We start from the raw sequence: 26,689 nt of genomic DNA on the forward strand, positions 1-26,689 counted from the left end.
GAGAAGGGAATGACAACCCACTCCAGTATTCTTGCCTGGAGAACCCCATGGACAGAGGAGCCTGATGGGCTAGAGTCCGTGGGGTTGCAGAGTCAGATCTGACTAAGCAACTAACACTTTCACTTTAGTCTTTAGGGATTCTACTGTTTTCTGCTTTCTTCTATCCTATCCCAAAATCTGGGTGGCATTGGCAAAACGAAAAACCTAAACCAATTTTATTGTTACTACCTAACAAAACCTATCATTCCTTTTCTGCTATTTAAACCCATCCCATTAAGAGAAACATGGAAATCCTCCAAAGTAGCCCTTCTATGTGTAGGCCTCATGACAAAGAAAAATCTATTAAACTTTCCCTATGGAATGACTTGGGTTTCCCAGATGGTGCTAGAGGTAAAGAACCTGCCTGCCAGTGCAGGGGACACAGGAGACTCGGGTTCAGTCCCTGGGTCGGGAAGATCCCCTGGAGGAGGGCGTGGCAACCTGCTCCAGTATTCTTGCCTGGAAAATCCCTTGCACAGAGAAGCCTGGAGTGCTGCAGTCCATAGGGTTGCAAAGAGTCAGACATGTCCGAGCGACTGAGCACACATACATGGAATGACTTGGCGGTTCTGGTTTTGAACAAGCAGCATTCAGGAGAGTACTCAGCACCTGAAATAGCTCTACTAAGCTGTCCTTAGATTAGAGTTTGATGGCCTGGATTATACGCTTTAGGTCTTATTTTTATGGCATGGTGTTTCCTCTTGTCATTAAATGTATTTACGGGACCTTTAAACTGTACTTTAATGGGGATATGTATGCCTATAAGGTTTTAAAAATAATATAATCTCAGATATGTTCACAATTCAGTCTTTCCTCTCATTGTGGACAGCTGTCACCTGGTGTACTCTGTACTGTCCCTGTCCCTGCAGGTTTCATCTGTATCAGCTAAGTGTTAGCTTTGAAGTATTAGGCATACTTGATACCTCAGTTGGTAAAGAATCCGCCTGTAATCCAGGAGACCCTAGTTCTATTCCTGCGTCGGGAAGATCTGCTGGAGAAGGGATAGGCTACCCACTCCAGTTTTCTTGGGCTTCCCTTGTGGCTCAGACAGTAAAGAATCCACCTGCAATGTGGGAAACCTGGGTTTGATCCCTGAGTTGGGAAGATCCCCTGGAGAAGGAAACAGCTACCCGCTCCAGTATTCCAGCCCGGAGAATTCCACGGACTGTAAAGTCCAGAGGGTCATAAAGAGTCAGACACAACTGAGCAACTTTCACTTTCATTAGGCATACGTTAATATATTTGCTGAGGAACCATATAGAGAAGATGCATGATTTATTTGCAGTGATTAAAGAAGCTTTGATGAGACTAATATAGTGTACCTATGTATGTTATATAAGGCTTATATAAGTATACTAAGGCTGTAAATTGGTTTTCTCCAGTGTATTTCATACATGCAACATTTTTTTTTAATGTATTATGTTTGGGTGAAAGATTCCTGTTAAAGTTTAAGCGTCATGTAAGTTTAAGCCTCACTGGTAGCAGCCGTGTCTGTTTTCTTCACTGATCCATCCCAAGTACAGTAACCCCCACGTGTTAGAAATAACATCATTGCTACTTGTTTAACGAGTAACTGGATGAGTAAAAGGTATTGTGCATCTAACCTGGAGGTGTGTAGCCTGTTAAATTGTCCCAAATAAAGAAAAGCAGTACTTTATTTGTAATTATAAACATGGCTCTGTAGTAAAATTTGCTGAAACTGCATTAGCATAAGGTAACATTTTGGATTTGTGTGTTTGTAAAAGATACTGATTCTCTTCAATTTCAGAAAGTACTGTAAAGTTGTTTTTTATGTCCTTATTTATTTATCTTTGTCTGCACTGGGTCTTTGTTGCTGTGCACAGACTTTTATCCAGTTGCACTGAGCAGGGAGTTTCTCTTGTTGTGGAGCATGGGCCCTAGAGCAAGGGAGCTCAGTAGTTCTCTAGAGCCAGGGGCTTAATAGTTGTAGCGCACGCACCGGCTCAGTTGCACCATCGTATGTGGAATCTAACTGGGCCAGAGATCGAACTCCTGTCCCCTGCGTTAGCAGGCGAGTTCTTATCCACTGTATCACCATGGAAGTCCACTGTAGAGTTTTTTGTTTGGGTGCTACTTCATTTTTTTTTCCTAAGTGAGGTGGAATATAGAAAATAGCATCTAAAGGATAGTTAGCTGCATCAAAAAAGAAGCATTTTGCTTTTACTGAGTGAACACAGAATTTGCATAATCAAAATCTTCTAAGCCTTGTGCTAAGTGTTCATATAAAACATTCCAGAGTATTATGTGTAAAGAGGTATTCCTTTTTTTTTCAGGTAGTGACTATAGAGATAGCAGATGAAAGGGAGAAATTATCAAAGGCTCTGAATTTAGGGATCACAGGGTGTCTGGCCATATTATTAGTCGATAGAATTCATATTGTAGTTAGGTATAAGCTGTGAGTCTGGAAACCAGTTTACTGTCAGTTGGATAGCAATGATAATAAAGCGTGTTTTGGTCTTGGCTTTAGTGTCTAAACTGAGTGAGTGTATGTATAGAAAGGGAGTCCCTGGTGGCTCAGACGGTAAAGCATCAGCCTACGATGCAGGAAACCCAGGTTCAGTCCCTACGTTGGGAAGATCCTCTGGAGAAGGAAATGGCAACCCACTCCAGTATTCTTGCCTGGAAAATCCCATGGATGGAGGAGCGTGGTAGGCTACAGCCCATGGGGTCGCAGAGAGTCACGACTGAGCAACTTCACATGTATAGAAAACAGCTTCTTGTTGAAAACATCTAGGTTTTAAAATTCTCTTTGTTACTTGAAACTCAGAAAGGTAAAAATCCATCTCTGATCACATAAGGACTGTAGAAAAAAATTTAGTGTATGTATTGTAGTAGTGGGATACCCTAATAGCTTAGTTGGTTAAGAATCCGCCTGCAATGCAGGAGACCCCAGTTCAATTCCAGGTTCGGAAAGATCTGCTGGAGAAGGGATAGGCTACCCACTCCAGTTTTCTTGGGCTTCCCTTGTGGCTCAGCTGGTAAAGAATCCACCTGCAATGCACGAGACCTGGGTTTGATCCTGGGTTGGGAAAATCCCCTGGAGAAGGGAAAGGCTACCCACTTCAGTATTCTGGCCTGAAGAATTCCATGGACTGTAAAGTCCAGGGGATCGCAAAGAGTCAGACGTGACTGAGCAACTTTCACTTCACTTTCACTATTGTAGTAGTAGTGGTCCAGCTTAGCTTTGTTCTGCTATAAAGTAGAGGGGAGGAGCCTAATCCACAGGCTTTAGAAAAATAACAAGCAAGGCCTACATGGGTAAAGATTAACAGTAAATACATCTTTATGTAATAAACAGGAGACTTCAGTTCTGAGCTGGAAGAATGAAAGAAGGTAGAGAAGAGGGGGAGGGGAAGGACAAGTAGTAAAAGAAGAAAAACGTGCGGAAAAATACAGGTCATAAGTTTTGTTTTGTTTTAGAAAATCAGGCAGATAGATTTGAGAGAGCCTCTTGTTGCTACTCTGAGACATGTATGATTTAACTGCTATTCATGGCCTTTCTGCTGCCCTGTTCAAGCCCTTAGGATGGTTTCACTGAATGGAATATCCCAGAGGTATTGGGTATTGGGTATGGAACAGTCCAATGGTCTCTGGCTTTGGCATCCGTGACTAGAGCAGGATTTTAGGAGCGAAATTAAATTAATATCCAGGGAATTTCCTCATAGCCATTAGAAACATAGTCCACTAGAAACACAAGTCCTCACTGTGTTTTAGAAGATTATTGATAATAGTTAATCCCTTTAAGTACTTTCTTGAGAAGCTTGGGTATAATTTTTTTTTTCAATTGACTAGACTCATTTGGGAGACTTTCAGTTATAAGTAGTAAATCAAATTCACTTCCAACTGCCTTGATTATTGGCATGTCCACCCAAATTCTAGAGCGGGCACAGGCTTCAGGGAGGGCTTACCTAAATAGCTCAACAGTGTCACGGTGGGACTCCTTGATGACTGCTCTGCTTTCCAGAAATATCTGCTTGATTCCAAGATTGGTCCCTGCATGAACACAGAATGGCTTCCAGCACCTCTCAACTTGTTCTCCTCCACTGAACAAGCCTTGATCTTGACTCTGACTGGACCAACTTGGATGTGCATCCAGCTCTAAAGCAGTATTGCTCCCCAGGGAATTATACCATGTATCTTGGGCTGAATCATGTGCCATCTCTGAACAGATGACTTGGCTTTATGTTGATTAAGTCAGTTAGGACTAAGCTAGAAATGGGTTTAATCCCATTCAAACTATTTGTTGTTCAGTGGCTAAGTTCGTGTCCGACTCTTTGTGACCCCGTGAGCCATCCATGGCGTTTTCCAGGCAAGAATACTGGAGTGGGTTGCCATTTCCTTCCCCAGGGGATCTTCCCTACCCAGGGATCAAACCCCTGTCTCCAGCTGCATCTCCTGCATTGCAGGTGGGTCCTTTACAGGTGAGCCACCAGGGAAGCCCGTCTAAACCATATGATTTAGGGAATTTGGGACAAAGAAAGCAGGAATGGATGCTGGGGATAGTACTCCGCATTGGTTATACCACCTTCAAATACACACACTGTCCATTTTACCAATCTGGAGCTGGGTTTCTCAAGCTCGGCCAAACAGTTGTTTAGAGGTCAGGCTTGTCCTGTGCATTGTAGAATGTTAGCAGTGTCCCTGGCCTCCAGCTCCTAGGTGCTAGTAACCCCTCCTCCAATTTCAGCAACCAAAAGTGTCTCCACGCATTGCAAGATGTCACTGGAGCCAGGGCAGCACCATCCTGGCTGAGACCACTGGTCTAGAAGAGTGGTCTTCAGACTGATCACACAAGCCTGTGATTAAAATGTTTGTGCATACCCCCATGTATATTTATATTAACCTATTAATTCTATACCTATTATAAAACATATACACGAAATAGAAGTTAAATGGTGGTGATTCTAAATATGATGAAATTTTATTTTTGACTGTAATACTTTCTTCCTGTATGCCGTGGATCTTTGTGCATGCCTTTTAGAGCATTCCCCCACTTTGGAGGTTAGTGGCCTAAAATACAGGTGTCCAATCAGAATTAGTCAGTTGCCCAGCTGTGTGGGGCCAGCACTGTGTCACCATGAAACTCCAGGTCTGGTGTGACTTTCCCTGCTGTCTGAGCATAGGCTACCTGGGGCCTCGGCTGAACCTACTCTGAGACTTAGAAGGAGGACAGCCATTGACCACTGCACCCAAGGCTGCATACGCAGAGCAGAAAGGTTATAGATTATAGTTGTCAGCATTGTAGCCTGTGGAGCGTTAAGAGAGGCTGTGCCCGTCACTGTTCCCATCCCTGTCACTAGCCCCTACTGCTCTGTGCTGTAGGTTGAGGGAGGTTGTGAGGCTGAGAGGTGGGTACCTTGTTCAGTGTTCAGAGGCTTCTTGCAGGGGGAAGGCTGCTGCCTTATCAGCCAGCACCAGCAGGATGAGAAGGGACCGGTGTGGCGTGCTTGGGGTGACTTCCTACCGAGTGTCAGTCTTGTTGCCTCGTGGTGGGCATGGAAGGACACTAGTGGGCCCCGTTGGCTTAATGTCAAGGAGTATGAGGACCAGAGGAAGGAAAGACACACTGAGTGCTGCCAGCAAGGTTCTCAGGCCAAAAGGAGATGGGGCAATGGACTGCTGGTGGTCTGAATACAGGGGTTCTCAGTGATGGGGCTTTTGGTGGAATTGAGCGGTGCCCCAAGGAGGCCTGCACACCATTTGCACTGACTCATGACATTTGATACATAACATGCAGCCAGGTGGACCCACAGCTAGACCTAGACCTGTGCCCACAGAGCCCTAAAAGGATGGGAATGGAGAAAAGGTGAAAGAGCAGAGCAAGCCCCCTCAGTCTAGCTGGCAGTGGCAGAGGCAAGTTGTGAATCAGATTTGAGATTGAAGTTCTAGGGGACTAAATTTGAAAAACTGAAAGGATAGGAGAGGCGGGATTCTGTAGAGAACAGCTGAAAAGAAGTACTGGCAAGGGCTGGGGAGGACTGGCAGACAGAGCTGAGATCTCCACCCTTTCTGACTGGAGATTCCTGAAAAGCTCGGTTAATATTAATACCTTCGGCGGAGTCGATGTCGATGGAGCTTCATCCCAGGTAATTGACCATGGTGAGGAGCTGGGCTAACTTGGAAGGTCTTGGCATTGAAGAATTGAGAATTGACAGGGCCTTTTTTTCTACAAAGAATATAATTTGTTGTACTCTTAAGTGCTTTAGACCCAACCTCATTAAATCTTTAGAGAATTTGGAAAGCCAATCTCAGACAAGTCAGTATTTTGATTCCTTTTGTCTACTGTCTCCTCAGACTGATGAATGTCCTGTGTGTTTGGTTCATAAAGAAAGAAAAGCAGTTGAACCAAAAGATTAACTTTTTTTTTTTTGACTGTGCTGGGTTTTCATCGCGGTGTGCAATAGTTGCAGAACTCGGGTTTTTAGTTGCTCTGAGGCATGTGGGATCTTAGTTCCCCAACCATGTCCCCTGCACTGCAAGGCAGATTCTTAACCGCTGGACCACCAGGAAAGTCCCAGAAAGATTAGCTTTTAAAATTCTGCTATGGAATGCCTTAAATTTCGGGAAGAATCTTCTTTTGGACAATTTAGTGTAATGTTAGAACCTTTTTCTTCTAATTAAATATCCTCTGGGTATTTTTCATCTAAGTGTTTTTTCCTGGTAGATGAGGAGGGACTTAGCTACTGAGCAGTTACTTCTTACTGCACTCACTTTAGAGTTTGCAGTACTGTCCCAGCACTCTGAACTTGTTTCCTGGGATGCCGTGGGGCGGCGTCACCCCTCTTGTAGAAGAGGCATGTGGAGAGCCTCCGTTTGCCCCTGAAGGAGGCCGGGGTCTTTTCACCAGCTGGCCCTCTGCCCTGGGCACATGGGTGTGTAACATACAGAACGGTGGCTGTGGAGCGAGTGTGGCTTGCCACCCCCACCCAGGAGGTGACCAGCTCACTGTCAGCGGGTGTTTGCTTAGCACTGCTGCAGGCCATCCTCTGACCACCGGTGGTGTCCGTGTAGACAACAATTGGTCGAGGTAAGAAGTACGGCTGACCTGGGGACAGGGCAAAGGTGGTTGACCTGTGTCTTATTGGAACTTGTTGACTTTCTGATGCAAGAATTGACCGCAAGCTGTGGGTTTTTGTCTTTTTTTTTCAGCGACATGGAATCATCACCTAGTTTTTATTGTAATAAAGAGCAGTTTATTTTATGTGAATTGATACAGATTTGGAAGGGTTTTTTTTTTCTTTTTAATACACTCCCTATTATATCCCATTTTCTCTAGATATGTTTTTGTGCTCGAAGCATGTTATATCAACCAACATTCAATTGGGCTCAGGATTTTTTCTTCATACTGAAAGACACATTAAAGTTATAAGTCCTAGTTGTCTTAATTGACAGTTTTCCATTTTAACTGTGAATTGCAAATAGTGTGAACTAGCCTAACAAACTGTATATAAATACGTGTCCTTCTGTAATACTCCCAGAGAGGATACCTTAGTGTAGAGGGAAGCACAGGCTTTGCAGACAAAGGGTCTGGATTTGGTTTTCAGTTGAGACACTTAGGTACTTGTGGCTTTGTGAAAGTGTATAAACCTCATCGAGACCCAGGTTCCCTGTCTGAGGTCAGGATGATACCACCCTGCAAAACTGGGAGCTTACATGATAGTTGTCCCACACACAGGTCAAGTCGTTCCTGCCATCCTCCCTTCCTGTTCTGGTTGAGATCCTCTACTGTTGCTGGTGTTTGATGGGTTTTGACCACAGTTCAGAAAACACTGTGTAAAGAGACAGCTCTGTTTGTTTTGTTACATTTGTTTTTTTGCCACAGCTTGTGAGATCTTAGTTCCCCAACTAGGGATTGAACCCAGGCACTTGGCAGTGAAAGCTCAGTTTAGGGTATTATTACCATCATGATTTCAAAGCAGGTTTACCTGCATAGCTCCAAATGGCTATTTTCCTCTCCTCCCTGCTCCCCTAGTCTATATGTCATTCTCTTTTTTCTGACATTCAGGCTCTCTGTGGTAAATTGAAGCTAAACAATCCTACCTTACCAGGATTGTTGGAGGGTTGAATTCTTGTCATTCAGCAGTGACAGCAGTGCAATTAAGTTGATAGCATCTGTCTGGCTCTTAGTTATCAGGATTTTACTTGCTATATGTAACTTTGGGCTCCTGGTTTTAAAATGCTGCCTGGGAACTTGACTTCACCCCTTACCTCAGGGCCTGTGCTAGGGTCTGAGGGGCTGGGTTTGCTTCCAGATTTTTGACACCTGCATTGAGTCAGGAAGCTCACTTACAGATTCTGTGTTTGCCAAGGCCTGTCCCTCCTCTTTCTTGTTGCCTTTCCCAATCATAGATGCCTCTGCTGTTTCATTTTTATTGAACCACCTGTTTGGCTGGTACTATGCTCTAACCAAGTGCAAGAACATACAGTACAAAGCTCCTGCCTTCCAGCCTATGATAAAAGGTAGACAGTAAGTGCTCTTTTCAAACATTTAGCTCCCTTACAGGGAAATTTAGTAATTCCTCTTCTGATGAACAAATATTGTTTGTGAACCTGCGAATCTTAACGCCAGGGATACAAAGATGAATACAATGCAGGTTCTGATCATCAGTGTTCTGATCTTCTCCAAAGAGAAGAACCTTTGAAACTGGTTGTGTAGGAGTGGCTTCAGGTGGTACTGAGACATTGTTATCTAGAACCAGCCCACCAGACATGCAGTTTCATGGATATTATTGTTTAAGAAAAGACAGAAATAGCTATTTTATTATTGCTGTTGTTCAGTTGCTAAGTCATGTCTGACTCTTTGCGACCCCATGGACTACAGCACGCCAGGCCTCCTTGTCCTTCACTGTCTCCCAGAGTTTGCTGAAACTCATGTCCATGGAGTCAGTGCTGCCATCCAACCATCTCATCCTCTATCATCCCCTGCTCCTCCTGCTCTCAATCTTTCCCAGCATCAGGATCTTTACCAGTGAGTCAGCTCTTCGCATCAGGTGGCCAAAGTATTGGAGCTTCAGCATCAGTCCTTCCAATGAATATTTAGGGTTGATTTCCTTTAGGGTTGACTAGTTGGATCTCCTTGCTGTTCAAGGGACTCTCAAGAGTCTTCTCAACACCACAGTTCAAAAGCATCAATTCTGCTCTCAGCCTTCTTAATGGTCCAACCCTCACATCTACACATGACAACTGGAAAAACCATAGCTTTGACTAGATGGACCTTTGTTGGTAAATAAGGTCTCTGCTTTTTAATATGCTGTCTAGGTTCGTCATAGCTTTCTTCCAAGGAGCAAGCATCTTTTAATTTCATGGCTGCAGTCATCTGCAGTGATTTTGGAGCCCAAGAAAATAAAGTCTCCCACTGTTTCCATTGTTTCCCCATCTATTTGCCATGAGGTGATGGGAGCGGATGCCATGATCTTAGTTTTTTGAATGTTGAGTTTTAAGCTAGCTTTTTCACTCTCCTCTTTCACTTTCATCAAGAGGCTGTTTAGTTCCTTTTCACTTTCTGCCGTTAGAGTGGTATCATCTGCATATCTGAGGTTGTTGATATTTCTCTAAACAGTCTTGATTCCAACTTGTGATTCACCCAGCCTGGCATTTCACATGATGTACTTTGCATATGGGTTAAATAAGCAGGGTGACAATACACAGACTTGACGTACTGTATATTAGGATAAATAGATGAAAATATTTAAATTTTAAGTTCAGGTAATATTTTTGTATGAACCAATTGTGAAGGATCGTTAAGGGAACTCTGATCCACAGAGCTAGTGCATCTAATGAAATTCCGGAGGATGAATTGATTAGTTCTGAGTGAAACACACAGGCTTCATTATTAAAAGGTAAGCTTTAGTTTGATTTTCAGTGGAGTCCAAATTAGTCAGATTTTAATAAAAATCTGATTTGTAGTGAACACTGATTTTCAAAATATAGCATTACCTGAATAACTTTTATTTCACCGTGAAAAGATACATTTTCTAGAATATTCATTGCAGCATGAGAGTGAAATTGGAAATGACTTGAACATCTAATGGTAGGAAGTAGGTTAAAATATTATACATTGATAGATAGGAATAGGATGCAACCATTGCAAATGATGGTGATGTAGGTGTATATATATTGACATGGAAAGACATTCATAGTATCTAGATAAGAAGAAAAAGATATGAGGTTAAAAAGCCAGTAATGAAAAGCCCTGAAGGATGTACTAACATGTTAACAGTGGTTATCTTTTTAGCTGCTGGGATTTCAACCAATTTTTTTTCTGTATTTATTTTTAATTGAAGGATGATTACTGTATGTGTTGGTTTCTGCCATACATCAACATGGATCAGCCATACGTATACATATGACTCCTTCCTTTTGAGCCTTTCCATCCCACCCCTCTCGGTTGTCACAGAGCCCTGGTTTGAGTTTCTTGAGTCATACAGCAAATTCCCACTGGCTATCTGTTTCACATATGTTAGTGTATTAATGTTTCCATGCTGCTCTCTCCATTTGTCCCACCTTGTTGGTATGCTCTAATTATGAAATGAACATAGGTACCTTTTTTTTTCTTTTTTTAATAGAGAAAAATTCCATCTCCCATTTCATGTACGCACAGCTCAGTATAGCTTTTCTGATCCTGTTGTGATTTCCTTTCTTACAGGTGTGGGGGCACGGTTGGTGCTATTTTCACTTGTCCACTGGAAGTCATTAAGACAAGGTTGCAGTCTTCAAGATTAGCTCTTCGGACAGTCTATTATCCTCAGGTTCATCTGGGGACCATCAGCGGAGCTGGGGTGGTGAGACAAACATCAGTGACGCCTGGACTCTTACAGGTTCTGAAGTAAGTTCACTCCTGGTTCTGGCCTCATGCCACCAGCACCCCCACCCCCCCACTGTCAGTGCAGAATGTTTATCTGGCCCATCAGATGGGATGTTTTGTTTGTAGAGGCTGTGATCAAATATAAGAACTAGGTATATCTATACCAATATCTTTAACTCTGACTTTGCTCTCTTGGCCTCGGGGCTCCCGGCATGCATGTGATAACCATCCAGGGACAGTTAAAGTAAACCTAACAAAGCAAACTCAAAACAATCCATGTTTAAATTGTTACATCAGAGTGTTGCTCTTGCCCCAAGTCTTTTAAGTGCTAGCGAGAAGTTCTGAGGCTTGTAGAATGAATTTTAAAATTGCACAAGAGAAGTGTTGTGAATATTTTAAGAGGAAGTGATATGGAAACAAAATGTTGTAATTTTTTACTTTTTATTTGAAAATAATTTTACATTTATAGAAAAACTGCAATATATGTTTATTAAGCTGATCTTTACAATTTTTGTTTCATACCTAGCCTACCCACCTAGTTTATTTGTTTTTACTGTATTAAAATATTTCATTTGCTTACCAAGTCGCCAAATGTTCTTAAGTTGAATTTGGTTGATCTGTCTCTATGCTTAAGGCAAAATCAGAAATTCAGAAGAGCACTTGGCAATGTCTGCATTTTAGCTCGGGGACCCTGTTCTTTAAAAGAGAACTTTAAAATGATGACTGACTTTGACGCCACGTGTTACTCAGAGCTCTAAAGCTGATCATTGGAAGAGCACGGGTTCAAGAGAGACCCAGCTGTGTACCAGTGTGGATGTTTAGTGGGGAAGCGTTAGAAAAAGAAAATGGAGATGCTCTGTCTTCATAACCACAACACTTTGAATTTGGGGCAGAGTTCAGTCACAGTTTAGATAAGGTAGAATGGGTTTGAACGTGCTTAACTTATTTTTAGATATGTTTTGTTTGTAAAGCCGACTTCTGGGTAATTCAGGCACCCACACCAAACACACATACCAGGGTACATCAGAGCTCAGGCCAAACTGGTCAGCAGCACCAGCTGCTGAGGGCAAGGTCCCAACTAGAGAAAGAGGTCGCTGATAGCCAAGACTCGAGGCAGATTTTTTTTTTTTTCACTTGAATGCTGAGAAGGATTGTGGAGACACAAGATGCAGAAGGTCAGGGGCAGGCCAGGAAAAGTGGGGCACTGAGATGGGAGGCGTGCTTTGCTGTCAGTAAGGAGAGAGACCGGCTCTGAAGACACCCCGTCCCCGTTCGCCTTTAGTAAGTCAAGTCACTAGCAGTGTCTCCAATGACCCCTTGCTTCTGAGGAACTTGAAGTGCTTTGCACATAGTGAAACAGCGGTAATTTGCCAACTTTGCTAACATCCAAGGTGAACTTCCTCTTACATACTTGCCAATCTCGCATGACTAGTAGATTTATTTATTTACTATAACTGGGAACGTCTTAACCGGAAGTCGAGGGTGTCACTGGGGCCAAGCCCCTAAGGTAAATGGGAATGTTTCTCTAGTTCAAGTGTGTTAGGACACGTCTTCTACTAAAATATAAACCAAAAAAAAAAAAAAACCTCTCCATCTTTTAAAACACATGAACAGCGCCCACACTGCATGCAAGACAACCCATCTTCCTAACTGGCCTGGCAGAAGACCTTGCACCCTGCTCCATCCTCAGGCTCTTCTCAGCAAAGCAGAGGAGATCCTTCTGCCCTTGCTCCAAGTAAAAGCTGAAGCTGCCCATGAGGCCTGCTGGACCCATCCCATTACTTCCTTGACTTTGCCTCCTTGAATTTCCCCCTCCTGAGCCGTTTTGGCCTCCTTACTGGCCCTTTAAAAGACCAGAATGTTGGAACATTCCACAGCAGGGCCTCTCTGCTGGACATTATCTGCATGGCTGCCTCTCAGCTGTCCCTTTTGCAGGAAGGCCTTGCAATGACCATGCTATTGAAAACTAGGCCCTTCCTTCACACTCTCTCCATCCTGCTCTATTTTTATCCATAGCATTTACCATCATACACTGTAATGTACTGATTTGTATTGTTTATTTTCTCTCCCTGCGGGCGCCCCCCCACCCACCCAGCACAGAAGTTCCCCAGAGGTAGGGGCTTAGATTTGTTTTGACGACTGAGGTGTCCCCAATCTCTGAGAATGCTGTCTGCCACATGGCAAGAATGCAGGACAAACAGAACGTGACACATCAGTAAGATGTTGAATATGAAGAGCTTGACACCCATTCCTCCGCTTGCCGTGTAAATAACCAGTATTAGCTGCTGGCATAATACCTACTTCCTGTACTTTGTAAACATGAGATTTATAGCTGAGTTTCCTGGTAACGAAGGCAAAAAGGGGGCTGTCACCCTACATAACTCATCTGGAGAAAGCACACATGCTCCTCGGGGTAGATGCATGTTGTTTCTTGTCACTAAGTTCTGAAAGCAGAATGTTACCCGGTACTTACATCAGATAGTGTGCCAGCGTAAGAAGCATTGTCTTTTCGGATAGTTTAATAGAAGATGACTGCTTTTTGCTTCCCTACCACCCTCCTCACCCACCTGGATTACTGGACTGTGCTTTCTGAGTCGTCCACTAATCACCTCTAGGCTAGAGCAGTGGTGAGGGGCTACTGAGCAGGCTTTGTTTCTAGGAAGTGGTGAACTGAGAGCAGGGATCCAGGCCTTTTCTCTGTGCCACAAAGCCCACCAAGGTCATCTGTTCACAATTAGAAGTCATTGGGTTTATCAGGTGGTTTCCCTGGTGGCTCAGACAATGAGGAATCTGCCTGCAGTGTAGAAGACCCAGGTTCGATCCCTGGGTTGGGAAGATCCCCTGGAGAAGGGAATGGCAACCCACTCCAGTGTTCTTTGCTGAAGAATCCCATGGACAGGGGGGCCTGGTGGCCTATAGTCAGATGGTTATTCATTTAAAACTAAACTGCTTATTTTTAGTCTTATTCTTCCAGGAAGTGCTACATTTAAAGACTTAACAGACAACAGAATTTGTTTACAGGAATTTTATTTTTCAAAATACAAATCAGTATTTGCATATGTCTCAGGTTAATCTATTAGAGAAAAGGTATTCTCCATTGGAGCACTGATTACCTTTATATTTTGAATATAGTTATTTGAAGACAAGATGTTAACACAATTAGGCTCTCTCTGTTAAATTTGCCAAAGGGTCATAATCCATTTATTTAAGTATCTGCCTTAAAAAGTCTTAAGACGTAATCTTTTAAAAAAATTTTTTTTCCAATCAAAACTGTTGTTCTTTAAACTATTTCAGGTACTTTGTTTTTTCAAGTACCTTTTTAATGTGAAAAGTAATATGTTAGTGAGGTAGTTTTTCTTTTAAAAGCTGATGGCTTCAGCTCAGAGCTTTGTCTTGGAACTTGATCTGTGGTATGCATAGTCTGATCTAAAAGAGGGAAGAGAACAAAACACTCCAGACAAGACCCTAGTTTCCTTCTGCATTTCTTTCCTAAATGAAAGCTTATAGGACTGTGGGAAACTTAGTCTGGGCCCTAAACATGCTTTATTTTGAAGCTGAGGAGTACCATTTATAGTAGACACTTGATTGTTCCAGAAAAGTTTTGTAAACATCCAGATAGGTTGGAAGTTTGAATTATGTAACAGATTTGACTTTTTGCCCACTGTTAACGTGCGTCACTATGGAGACAGCCTTTTTGCAGCTCTTAAAAGGCCTGAGTCACTTGAGGACACCAGTTCCCCACTGCATTATAGATGCGTGGCTCCCAGCTTCCTGGAGCCAGAGACGCCCTTAATTGTGTTTTAAGTGACTCCTAGGGCTGGCGGCACAGTGAACAGTCGTGGGGACCATAGATAGAGCCTAAACTTGAGAAATTCTATATGTATTGACCATTTGAAAGCTTTCACATTCTGTACTATAAGATATAGGTCACTTCAAGGTGTGGTTATTTGAGAGAAGTTTTTTTTCCAGAGAGCTTGGTGTGTGTTTTTTTTTTTTTTAAAGCTGAATCCTGTTTTGAGAAAGAGTTAACAGTAAAGAATTTAAAGTTGAAAACACCAAATTCTGATGTCTCTGTTAAGGACCAAGTGGCTTGGTTGTGGCCAGTGTGAAAATGCAGTAAAACATGTAGTTCCTTTAGAGTGTTAGGATGAGTTCAGTATTTTTGTAACCTATGACCTATAGCTTTTTCATTTTTAAAAGTTTTTTATTGTGAAATTATTTCCAACTTAAAAGTGACAGGAACAGGGCACATACCTTGCTTATACTCTACCTCAGGTCTCTTGTGTTGAACATTTTGCCACATTTGTTTGTTTTTGCTCTATATATGTACTTTTTTTTTTTTCTGAACCATCTGAAAAAAGGTTACACACATTATGTCCCTTTACCCTTCATTCTTGAGCATTTATTTCCTACAAAAAGAGTGTTCTCTTAAAACCAGAGTACAGTTTTCAAATTTAGGAAATTTAATATTGATATAACTAACCACAGTCTGTATTCCAGTTATATCATTAATCTTTTGTTAAGTGATTGGTTTAGCACAAGAGCAGAAACATGAAAACGTTTACTGCCAATATTTCTTTCACTTTTTAGAACTTCTTCAGTGAGTCTCTGGATTTCTTGGTTTAACTGCTTTATTAAGATGTAATTCAGAGTACTTCCCTGGCAGTCCAGTGTTTCCACTGCAGCAGACACCAGTTTGATCCCTGATTGGGAACTAGGATCCCACATTCCAAATGGTGTGGCCAAATAAAAAACTAAATTCAATTAAAAAATTTTTCAAAATGCACTTAAGATGTAATTCACATACCATACGATTGCCCAGTAAATGCATACAGTTCACCTGTTTTAATATGTTCACAGAGTTTTGTGCAACCTTGACGACAGTTTGATTTTAGAACATTTTCCTTCCCACTACAAGAATCCCCTCACTGTTTGCAGTCACTCCCCATCCCCAGACCCACAGCCCTAGACAACCAACCACTATTCTGTCGATAGGCTTCTCTCCTGATTATTTCATCTAAATGAAATCATACAACATATGGCCTTTTGTGTCTGCTTTTACTTAACCTAATGTTTTTTGAAGCTTCATCCTTGTGTGAGTCATCAGTACTTCCTTTTTATTATTGCTGTTGTTCAGTCGATCAGTCGTGTCCAACTCTTTGCAACCCCATGGACTGCAGCATGCCAGGGTTCCCTGCCCTTCGCTCTCTCCCAGAGTTTACTCAAACTCATGTCCATTGAGTCGATGATGCCACAACCATCTCATCCTCTATCACCCCCTTCTCCTCCTACCCTTAACCTTTCCCAGCATCAGGGTTTCCAATGAGTCAGCTCTTCGTATCAGGTGGCCAAAGTATTGGAGCTTCAGCATCAGTCCTTCCAATGAATATTCAGGGGTGATTTCCTTTAGGATTGACTGACTTCATCTCTTTGCTGTCCAAGGGACTCTCAAAAGTCTTCTCCTTTTTATTACCAAGTGATAGTCCATTGTGTGGCCAGGTTTCATTTGAAACACAATGCTTTGACCTTCCCCAGATGCCATGAAGAAAGAAATGTGCATTGTACTTGTAATGAGGTATGCCCTCTAGTTGTCTAGTGTGGTGAACAGAGCTCCTTCATGTGACCCTCAGCGTGACTGGAAAGTTAGTCTGGGCCTTGCAGACAAGAGTGCACCTTGGGGTCACTTACAAGGCTTGGACTTGATACCTGCTAGTAAGGAAAAGATCCTGTGATACCTGTCAGGTGCTCTTTTTGCCTTACAAGAATGCTCATATGTTGTGCAAACCTTGAACATTACTCCTGTGTGGACAAGAGAACTTTTGAAGCATTTTTTTTCACTGTAGTAATGAAGGCAGTATTCTTCAGTCTTCTGATTCTGTATTGTAATATAATCAGATAAGACCTCAGGGGTTTTGTAAACTTTTGTTCTTTATTCAAGGAGCTTATGTGAAGATTGACCCCTTACCATTTTGCGTAGCCCTTGCCTAAGGATTTTAAAGATACATCTTTTCTTATTATTCAGGTCAATCTTGGAGAAGGAGGGACCAAAGTCACTTTTTAGAGGCTTGGGTCCAAATTTGGTTGGAGTTGCACCATCAAGGTAAGCATTGAACCTTTCAGCTAGCCCACAACATACAGTATGTAATATACCAAGTCCTTTCTTAACCAGAGGGGCAGTACTGCTAGATGGCTAGTTTCTTTTTCTGTGTGAGAATCTTAACTTCGTCTGATGTATAGAAATAGTGTTAACTGTTGGTATGTCTTTCAATGTACGTGTGTTAGAAAGAGGTTCTTGGTTGTTGTATTCTTAAGTTGAAAATTATTCTGCTCCCATCACCTAGAACTTTCTCTGTTTGCTCCTCCTAAGTGTGGTGTGTGGTCAGCAGCAGTGGCATCACCGAAGAGCTGATTTAAATGACAGGATTTCAGACCCACATCAGAATTTGCATTTGGAAGCACTCATCTGAAGGAATTTTAAAAGCTTCTAGGTTTTACTTTATGTATTTTTTAAAATCCCCATTTTTCAAGGTTTAATTCCCTTTAAAGCTTATTTGAATACATCGAGCTGCACTGTCCCAATACAGTCACATGGGGCTACTTGAATTAATTAAAATTAAAAATTCAGTTCCTCGGTCTCACCAGCCACATTTCAGGTACTAAGCTTTCACATGTGGCTAGTGGCTCCTGCATAGGGGACCACAGGCGTAGAGCATTTCCAGCTCCGCAGGAAGTTCTGTTGGGCAGGACTGATGGAGAGGATACACACGTGTGAGTATGAAAGGGAATGAATGTTTCTGCGTGTGGAGGGGTGGGCCAGTGTATCTCTGAAAAGTAGGTAAGAAACTGCTTCTAGAAATTGCCTTCTGGAAAGGGGAGTTGGATGTGACTGGTAGGACACTTACATAAATCGACATATACGGTAGACTTTAAGGAGAATCTTTTTAACAAAAATGAGAATGTCATTTTATATGAAGTGAAGACTAAAAGCTTCTTGAATTCTTGCAGGTCAGTGCTCCAGTTTATACACAGATTTCCTGAGGATATCATAAATGTGCAGATTCTTATTAAACCCTTTTGTTCCTTTAGAATTCCATAGCTTATGTGTGTGTAATCTATTGAAAATACAGGAAGTACTAGCCTGTGAGATTATATGGGGCATGCATTATTAAGAGAACACAGCCATGCTGCATACATGTACTTGATGAAGAACACGGAGTCATTCTACTCGTGGACAGTGCTTAACCTGGTAACGCTTATCAGTCTGATGTAGAGTCCTGGCCACCACACCCATTTAGAACAGTTGGGACCTAGAAAAAAAAAAGAGAGTTTTATAACACAATCATGATAAGTAGTCAGCATCCTAGGTTGAAAAATACATTCTGTAATTGATCCATTGGTCAGCTAGAAAAAAAGAATGCCATTTTCCCTGGCATTGCTGGTGAAGAGTAGGGAAAACCACAAGCAGGCTCTGCTCCTCAGCCCCGATCTGAGAAGAGACAGACGAGGGGAAAGCAGACAGGCAGAGGAGACTGGAGAGCCAGAGGTGGGGTGGGAAGGGGTACCACCCCTCCAGTGGTCCCGTTCTGGGGTAGGGAGCACGTCCGTGGAGGGAGCCCTTTATGGAAACGTGTGCCAACCTACATGTTCCTATGTGGTCCCGAGTCATCAGGAAAAAAGTTCAAATTACATGTGACACACTCATTATGGTATAAGGCAGGACACATGTGATATACGTTGGAAATACATTAAAATTTTAGCAGTTACAATATATGTTGGTGCTTAAAAGGACTGGCATTTATCCAGAATGAAGAAGGTAAATGGACTTCATATGTATACTATCAAAACCTCACCTTCCTCAGTTATTTAGGGCACTTCCATCATCACAGATTCTGGAGGGACAAGCGGGAGCTTCCCAAAGGCGCCTGCAGCAGGTTTTGGTTTGAGCCCAGATGAAGTTAAGCTTGTGATTACCTATTAACCTCTTCCCCATATTCCTGAATTTGTCAGAGGTTGCATGGAGCCAGTGTCCCAAGATGTCCTGACCGTGTTCTCTCTTTGCTCTGACAGGGCTGTGTACTTCGCCTGCTACTCCAAGGCCAAAGAGAAGTTCAATGGCATCTTCGTGCCAAACAGCAACATCGTGCACGTTTTCTCAGCTGGTTCTGCAGGTGTGTTACACCAGTGAGTGCTCATGAGTGTCTCACCTCCCTAAAGTGTGCGTTGTGCCAGAAGGGCTCTTCCCAGGAGTTAAAAATTACCTCTCTGCTTCTTTTGCACTTGAACTCATTTTTCTGAGACTTGATGTTAGAATTGATAAAATCTGGGTATTTGAGAACAGCTTGTAACTGCTTCCATTTATTCTCCCTCAAGATTGACATGTTAAGATTGACATGTTCTCATGCGTGCTGTTGGTTAGTGTGATGTATCTTTTAAAGGAATATTAATGTGTTTTCATGTCTTTCTATTACATTATTTTCTAAACTTCGAGCTGCTTTTTCTGTGACTCTCCAGGTGTCTAGCACACCCTGTGTACAGTTGTCCTTAGCAGCTGGATTCTGTGATGAGGGCTCGGGGCTTGTAGTGGGGTTTCTTCAGCAGGGTTGGAGATAGATCAGGTGTCTTTTCTGTTCTTTTTTGAGAGAATCATTCCACCTACCATAGAAAATTCACAACAGGATTTTTCTCCCAGGAAATACTTGGCAGAAATATGTCAGTCGTAGATTGCTGCAAGGCCATGTCGCTTTTGATATAAATTTTATATCTCTTTAAATAGAAAGGCATTTTAGAGAATTAAACTGACATTTTATGAAAAATTTCCACCCTCTGCTGACCTCTAAATTGTATATATCCATTTTGTTCCTGTTCCTCCAAATAAAAGTACTAGGAATTCATCTGAATAGTTACAGATAATTTCTGGATCTCAAATGGAAAATGACATTAGCAAAGATGCTTCACAAGAAAGGTGTTTACAGGATATGGAGCTGGCAGGGAGGTCAAAGGTATGGAGTGTGGAGTTCAGAAGAGGTGGGGCCTCACTGCCTCAGCCAATAGTGAGTTAGCCATAAACTAAAAGCTGTGCACCGGTTTTGCAACTTTTGCCAAATTAACTTAGAGAAACCCTTGATAAATAAAATGGACCTGAAGGGAAATTTTTTTTTTTTTTAAATAATCTTCAATTTGCTGTTTCAAGGAGCTAATGTTGCTACAATTGGTTTTTCTCCTCCTTCTTGGTAGCATTCTTTTTTTTCCTTTTTTTGTAATGCAAGTGTAGTTGATTTACAAAGTTGTATTAGTTTCAGGTATACAGCAGAGTGATTCAGTTTTTTATGGTCTATTACAAGATACTGAATATCGTTCCCCATGCTACACAGTAGGTCCTTGTTGATTTACAGACTATCTGGGTGGATCTTCCCACATGGCACTAGTGGTTAAGAACCTGCTTGCCAGTACAGGTAGATGTAAGAGACACAGGTTCGATCTCTGGGTCAGGAAAATCCCCTGGAGAAGGGCATGGCAACCCACTCCAGTATTCTTGCCTGGAGAATCCCATGGACAGAGGAGCCTGGCAGGGTCCATAGGGTTGAAAAGAGTCAGACACAACTGAAGCATGTCTAGGGTCATATTATCTAATCAATCTATTTAGAATGTGGAGGGGATGACATATTCCAAAGGTCTCGCTGTGTGTCAGGTCAGTGATACACAATAATGCTTTTTTGGTTGGTGTAGAGTGATTAACAACATTAAGATGGAGAAGACTTAAAGATGGTTCCAATAGGCAGATCAGTCTTAAAACTTCGATTTCCTAAAATGATCAGTCAGGTATTGAAATGTCTGGTTTGGGTTCAGGTAAATGGAGATTTAGTTTCTTCTATTTTAAGTTAAATATAAAGTACTCTTTTGGATTAGATCATCATTTCTTTAAAACAAATTATATCTGGACCTGATGCTTTCAATTGAGTTTTAGAGTAGTTTCATATTTACTACCATAGAAATCACATTAACAGGAATACCAACAGCACCACCTAGAGTCTGGAAGGACTAGTAGTTGTCCTCAGTTGCTCAGTTGTGTTCTCCTCATTGTGACCCTTTGGACTCTCCAGGCTCCTCTGTTCATGGACAGTTCAGTTCAGTCGCTCTGTCGTGTCCGACTCTTTGTGACCCCATGAACCGTAGCACGCCAGGCCTCCCTTTCCATCACCAACTCCCGGAGTTTACCCAAACTCGTGTCCATTGAGTCGGTGGTGCCATCCAATCATCTCATCCTCTGTTGTCCCCTTCTCCTCCTGCCCTCAATCTTTCCCAGCATCAGGGTCTTTTCCAATGAGTCAGCTCTTCACGTGAGGTGGCCAAAGTATTGGAGTTTCAGCTTCAACATCAGTTCTTCCAATGAACACCCAGGACTGATCTCCTTTAGGATGGACTGGTTGGATCTGCTTGCAGTCCAAGGGACTCTCAAGAGTCTTCTCCAACACCACAGTTCAAAAGCATCAATTCTGCGGCACTCAGCTTCCTTTATAGTCCAACTCTCACATCCATACATGACTACTGGAAAAACCATAGCCTTGACTAGATGTACCTTTGTTGGTAAAGTAATGTCTCTGCTTTTAAATATGCTATCTAGGTTGGTCATAACCTTCTTTCCAAGGAGTAAGTGTCTTTTAATTTCACGATTGCAATCACCATCTGTAGTGATTTTGGAGCCCGAAAAAATAAAGTCAGCCACTGTTTCCACTGGTTCCCCATCTATTTCCCACGAAGTGATGGGACCAGATGCCATGATCTTAGTTTTCTGAATGTTGAGCTTTAAGCCAACTTTTTCACTCTCCTCTTTCACTTTCATCAAGAGGCTCTTTAGTTCTTCACTTTCTGCCACAAGGGTGGTGTCATCTGCATATCTGAGGTTATTGATATTTCTCCCGGCAATCTTGATTCCAGCTTATGCTTCTTCCAGCCCAGCGTTTCTCATGATGTACTCTGCATATAAGTTAAATAAGCAGGGGGGTGACAATATACAGCCTTGACGTACTCCTTTTCCTATTTGGAACCAGTCTGTTGTTCCATGTCCAGTTCTAACTTGCTTCCTCACCTGCATACAGATTCCTCAAGAGGCAGGTCAGATGGTCTGGTATTCCCATCTCTTTCAGAATTTTCCACAGTTTTTTGTGATCCACATAGTCAAAGGCTTTGGCATAGTCGGTAAAGCAGAAGTAGATGTTTTTCTGGAACTCTCTTGCTTTTCGATGATCCAGCAGATGTTGGCAATTTGATCTCTGGTTCCTCTGCATTTTTAAAACCAGCTTGAACATCTGGAAGTTCACAGTTCACGTATTGCTGAAGCCTGGCTTGGAGAATTTTGAGCATTACTTTACTAGCATGTGAGATGAGTGCAATTGTGCTGTAGTTTGAGCATTCTTTGGCATTGCCTTTCTTTGGGATTGGAATGAAAACTGACCTTTTTCAGTCCTGTGGCCACGGCTGAGTTTTCCAGATTTGCTGGCATATTGAGTGCAGCACTTGCACAGCGTCGTCTTTTAGGATTTGAAATAGCTCAACTGGAATTCCATGACCTCCACTAGCTTTGTTCGTAGTGATGCTTCCTAAGGCCCACTGGACTTCCCATTCCAGGATGTCTGGCTGTAGGTGAGTGATCACACCATAGTGATTATGTGGGTCTTGAAGATCTTTTTTGTACAGTTCTTCTGTGTATTCTTGTCACCTCTTCTTAATATCTTCTGCCTCTGTTAGGTCCATACCATTTCTGTCCTTTATTGAGCCCATCTTTGCATGAAATGTTCCCTTGGTATCTCTGATTTTCTTGAAGAGATCTCTAGTCTTTCCCATTCTGTTGTTTTCCTCTATTTCTTTGCATTGATCACTGAGGAAGGCTTTCTTATCTCTCCTTTCTGTTCTGTGGAACTCTGCATTCAAATGGGTATATCTTTCCTTTTCTCCTTTTGCTTTTCGCTTCTCTTCTTTTCACAGTTATTTGTAAGGCCTCCTCAGACAGCCGTTTTGCTTTTTTGCATTTCTTTTTCTTGGGGATAGTCTTGATCCCTGTCTCCTGACCAATGTCATGAACCTCCGTCCATAGTTCATCAGGCACTCTGTCTATCAGATCTAGTCCCTTAAATCTATTTCTCACTTCCTCTGTATAATCATAAGAGATTTGATTTAGGTCATACCTGAATGGTCTAGTGGTTTTCCCTACTTTCTTCAATTTAAGTCTGAATTTGGTAATAAGGAGTTCATGATCTGAGCCACAGTCAGCTCCCAGTCTTGTTTTTGCTGACTGTATAGAGCTTCTCCATATCTTTGGCTACAAAGAATATAATCAATCTGATTTCAATGTTGGCCATCTGGTGATGTCCATGTGTAGAGTCTTCTCTTGTGTTGTTGGAAGAGGATGTTTGCCCTGTCCATTGACAGGGCTCTAGAAAATTGAGATTTACTTTAGTTCAACATTACCGATAGATGTTACATTTTAGGGGACTACAACTTCCATCTGTTGTGTGGAAATGGAACTGCTTCTTACCATTTTTATTACTAAGCCATTGAAAGCCTGATTTCAAGGTTTATCATATGGAAAACATGGCTTTAATAAGTATTGGATCTGTTCAGTGATAACATTTTCTATTTGTTTTGGTTTTTTTTCTTCCAGCTTTTGTCACAAATTCCTTAATGAACCCTATATGGATGGTTAAAACCCGGATGCAGCTAGAACGAAAGTAAGTTTTTACTTGTTCCTTCCTTAATGTAAGACTTGAATTCTTAGGGTTTTTTTTTCTTCCGCCTGTTCCAGCTGTAGAGTGAGACCTGTAGCATCCTTAACCATCCCCATCTTTGTTTTATCTGCATATAAGCATATGTAGAAACTTCTCTTGTGTTGAGGTTTATACTGCCAAGCCTCAGGGGGGGAGACAAAGGCCAGCAGAAATAACACAAAAGGGGATGTACAAGGGGATGTCAGGAGTTCGCTCAGGTGAGGCCCCTGATTCCCGGGGTAGTCCTAGGTCTCTGCTCCTGGGAGACCCCGCCCCCAGGTGGAGTGCTGTGAACTGTCCTCCAAATGGCCTCTCTTGTGGGAGGGTGCTAGAACAGTAGCTCAGAAGGGGCATTTTAGTCTCCCGAGGTCCTCAAAGATCCTGGATTTCTCCCCCAAAACTGTAGCCAGGGATTCTTAACATTTCTCATGCTCTGGGTTCCTTTGGCAGTCTCTAGTGAAGCCTACAGGCACTTTTTAGAATGATTTTTTTTCTCTCTTTTTTGCACTGGGTCTTCGTTGCTACAAGTGGGCTTTCTCTAGTTGCAGTGAGCAGGGGTGCTTGGACTTCTCATTACAGTGGCTCCTCTTGTTGCGGAGCACGGGCTCGAGGCACGCAGACTCAGTAGTCGTGGCTCCCAGGCTTAGTGGCCCCTTAGTTGCACATGGAATCTTCCCAGACCAGGGATGGAACCCACGTCCCCTGCACTGGCAGGCAGATTCTTAACTCCTGTACCACCAGGAAAGTCCTAGAATGATATTTTTAAAAGCAATGAAAACCAATTATTGAAATACAATTATCAGTGTTTTTAAAAGTTATAATATATTGATATACTTCTTTAGTATATTAAATAACAAGATCAAGGAACATCCCAGTAACTACGGTAATTTCAAGTCAGTGATGATGATAAACAATGTTTTCTGATAGGATTCTAAATACCCTTTTGTCACTAGGTTGCCTAGAAATTTGTGTGGTGTGCTGGAAACTTCCAGCTAGTCCAGTCTAACCTTAAGCTACCTGTAAAGAAAGGAGGGGAGAGAGCAAGCAAGAGCGACACCTAGAAGTGGAGGTGGGCTCTGCCTTTGCTTGTTTTTCTCTCGAAGGACCTCGGTAGCCTCTGAATTGGGTCTTTGACATTCCCTGTCCATTCTACCTGAAGGAACCTTCTAAAATGTACCGGCTCTAAAGAGATTTCTTGCTCAGAAGCCTTCAATGAATGTCAGTTACTGTCAGGGTCAAATCCTAACTCCTCAGCTTAACCGTCAAGGTCCTTGGAAGTTTTCAAAAAATGTCACGTGGTCTCTTGCTTCCGTCCCCTTGAACCTGCCTTCCTCACCAGGAATAGAACCCTCAAGAACCTCTTGTCCTATGACCTCCTGACCAGTCCTCTCCTAAAACCTTTGGGCAGTCACTTCCAAGTGTGCACACAGTGTCCTCACATCACTTCTGTTTAGCAGGGGATAAACGCATGGGTCAGCTGAGAGCCTTCTTTATGTGCATTTTTAAAAATCTGCCTGGTAATGACCTGTGCTCAGGACATTTTAAAGCTGTTTGGGTGGGCTCTGTTGACGGAGCCCTCAACAGTGAGGATTTGTTGCATATTTTCCTGTGCACCGGTGGCAGCAGAAACAGCCAAGAATGAGACACGAGCCCTGCTTTCCCAAAGCTCACAGCTTCACAGAAAATAAAGAGAATTATAGGCTGGTGGGAGAAGGGGCCGACAGTGCTCCAGGACCCTGGGGGGCTCCCTGATGCAGTCTGCATGGGACGTGCAGGGAGGCAGCCAGGGAGGGGCTCTTGTGGCAGGGATGTCTCCCTATGCCCAGGAGCCCAGTGGGCACTGGCAGCGAAGGTGCCTCAGGCAGAGACTCAGGTGTGCAGCAGATCTGGAGACAGGGAAGCTTTGTTCATTCTGAGCAGCAGAAAGAAGGAGTGTGTTGTGCATGTGAATGTGCTGGGGAAGGAGAGAGGTGCAGAGAGATAAGGCTGGAGAACCCGCATCCTTAAAAGCCCTGGGGTGGAACGGGAGCTTGGACTTGGCTGTATTTGGAGACAGTATAGAGCTGTTGGAGCAGGGGTTCCAGGGCCCTGTTCTCAGGGATGTTTGGCAGCACCTGGATATTTGTCTCTCACAGCTTAGGTGGTATCTAGTGGATAGAGACCAGGAAGACTGCTAGATACTCTACAACACATAGGACAACCCTCAACAGAGAACTGTCAAGCCCCAGAAATCCCAGTAGTGCCAAGACTGAGAGACCCCGTATAAGAGGATGGTAAACAGGAGAGTAGGGTGCTTGCATTTGCATTACGAAGGTTATTCCAGGTAGGGGGTGGGAGTTGGGGGATGCAGTACACTGATCTGCTTCCCCACAGGATGGTGTCCGACGTGCGCCCAGTGTGAACACTATCCAGTCCTGGGATTCCATGTGTATCCAGGCAGTTTATGAAAACTTCCTGCCATGGGGCGGGAGCATCCAAGCTGAAGGCCTTTTAGTTATTGTATTGTTTCTTCTATGTTTATAATTTTACAAATGTGGGAATAATGGAGGGATTTCCCTAGTGGTCCAGCAGCTGAGATTCCGAGCTCCTGATGCAGGGGGTCTGGTTTCGATCTGTGATCCAGAACTAAGATCCCGCATGCCGCAACTAAAGATCCTGCTTGCTGCAACTAAGACCTGGCACAGCCAGATAAGTAAACCCAAAGAAGAAAGGATAGAGTCAAAATAACAGCATTTGGAGACTACAGTGGTAACAAAGAGCACTTAAACTTACCACCCTGTGAGATTATTGGCAGATTTTCCTTCAGTGTTTCCTTAAAGCATGTTTGTATCATAATTGTACTTTACATGGAATTTCATCCTGCTCTCCACTTTAAGCACTTCCCCATGTCTTACTGCCTTCCCAACTCTTTTAATCTAGTCTATGTATCATCTATCTGCATGTGTAGACACATGAATGGTTTTGATTCTATTGCAGTCATATTTTCCTCTTGGGTGAACACCTTCCATCTAGCTCTTCCCAAAGGTAGATCGAAGACTCGGAGCACGTGTCTGCGAGTTGGGAC

The 26,689-nt window shown here is 42.8% G+C and overlaps 1 protein-coding gene across 2 annotated transcripts in view; it reads left to right on the top strand.

Moving 5' to 3' along the window:
• The window catches only part of SLC25A33 (solute carrier family 25 member 33), a 32,419-nt gene that overhangs the window by 3,270 nt on the left and 2,460 nt on the right, over positions 1 to 26,689 (top strand). For both annotated transcript variants that reach the window (XM_081489344.1, XM_081489345.1), the window contains exons 2-5: positions 10,706 to 10,885; positions 16,887 to 16,964; positions 18,932 to 19,032; positions 23,523 to 23,589. In XM_081489344.1, coding sequence (XP_081345470.1) covers positions 10,706 to 10,885; positions 16,887 to 16,964; positions 18,932 to 19,032; positions 23,523 to 23,589 — 426 coding nt within the window. The remainder of the gene's footprint in view (positions 1 to 10,705; positions 10,886 to 16,886; positions 16,965 to 18,931; positions 19,033 to 23,522; positions 23,590 to 26,689) is intronic.

This window comes from Giraffa tippelskirchi, chromosome 5 (assembly GCF_054371585.1).
Source record: "Giraffa tippelskirchi isolate mGirTip1 chromosome 5, T2T-mGirTip1v1.2.pri, whole genome shotgun sequence".
Classification (NCBI taxonomy): domain Eukaryota; kingdom Metazoa; phylum Chordata; class Mammalia; order Artiodactyla; family Giraffidae; genus Giraffa; species Giraffa tippelskirchi.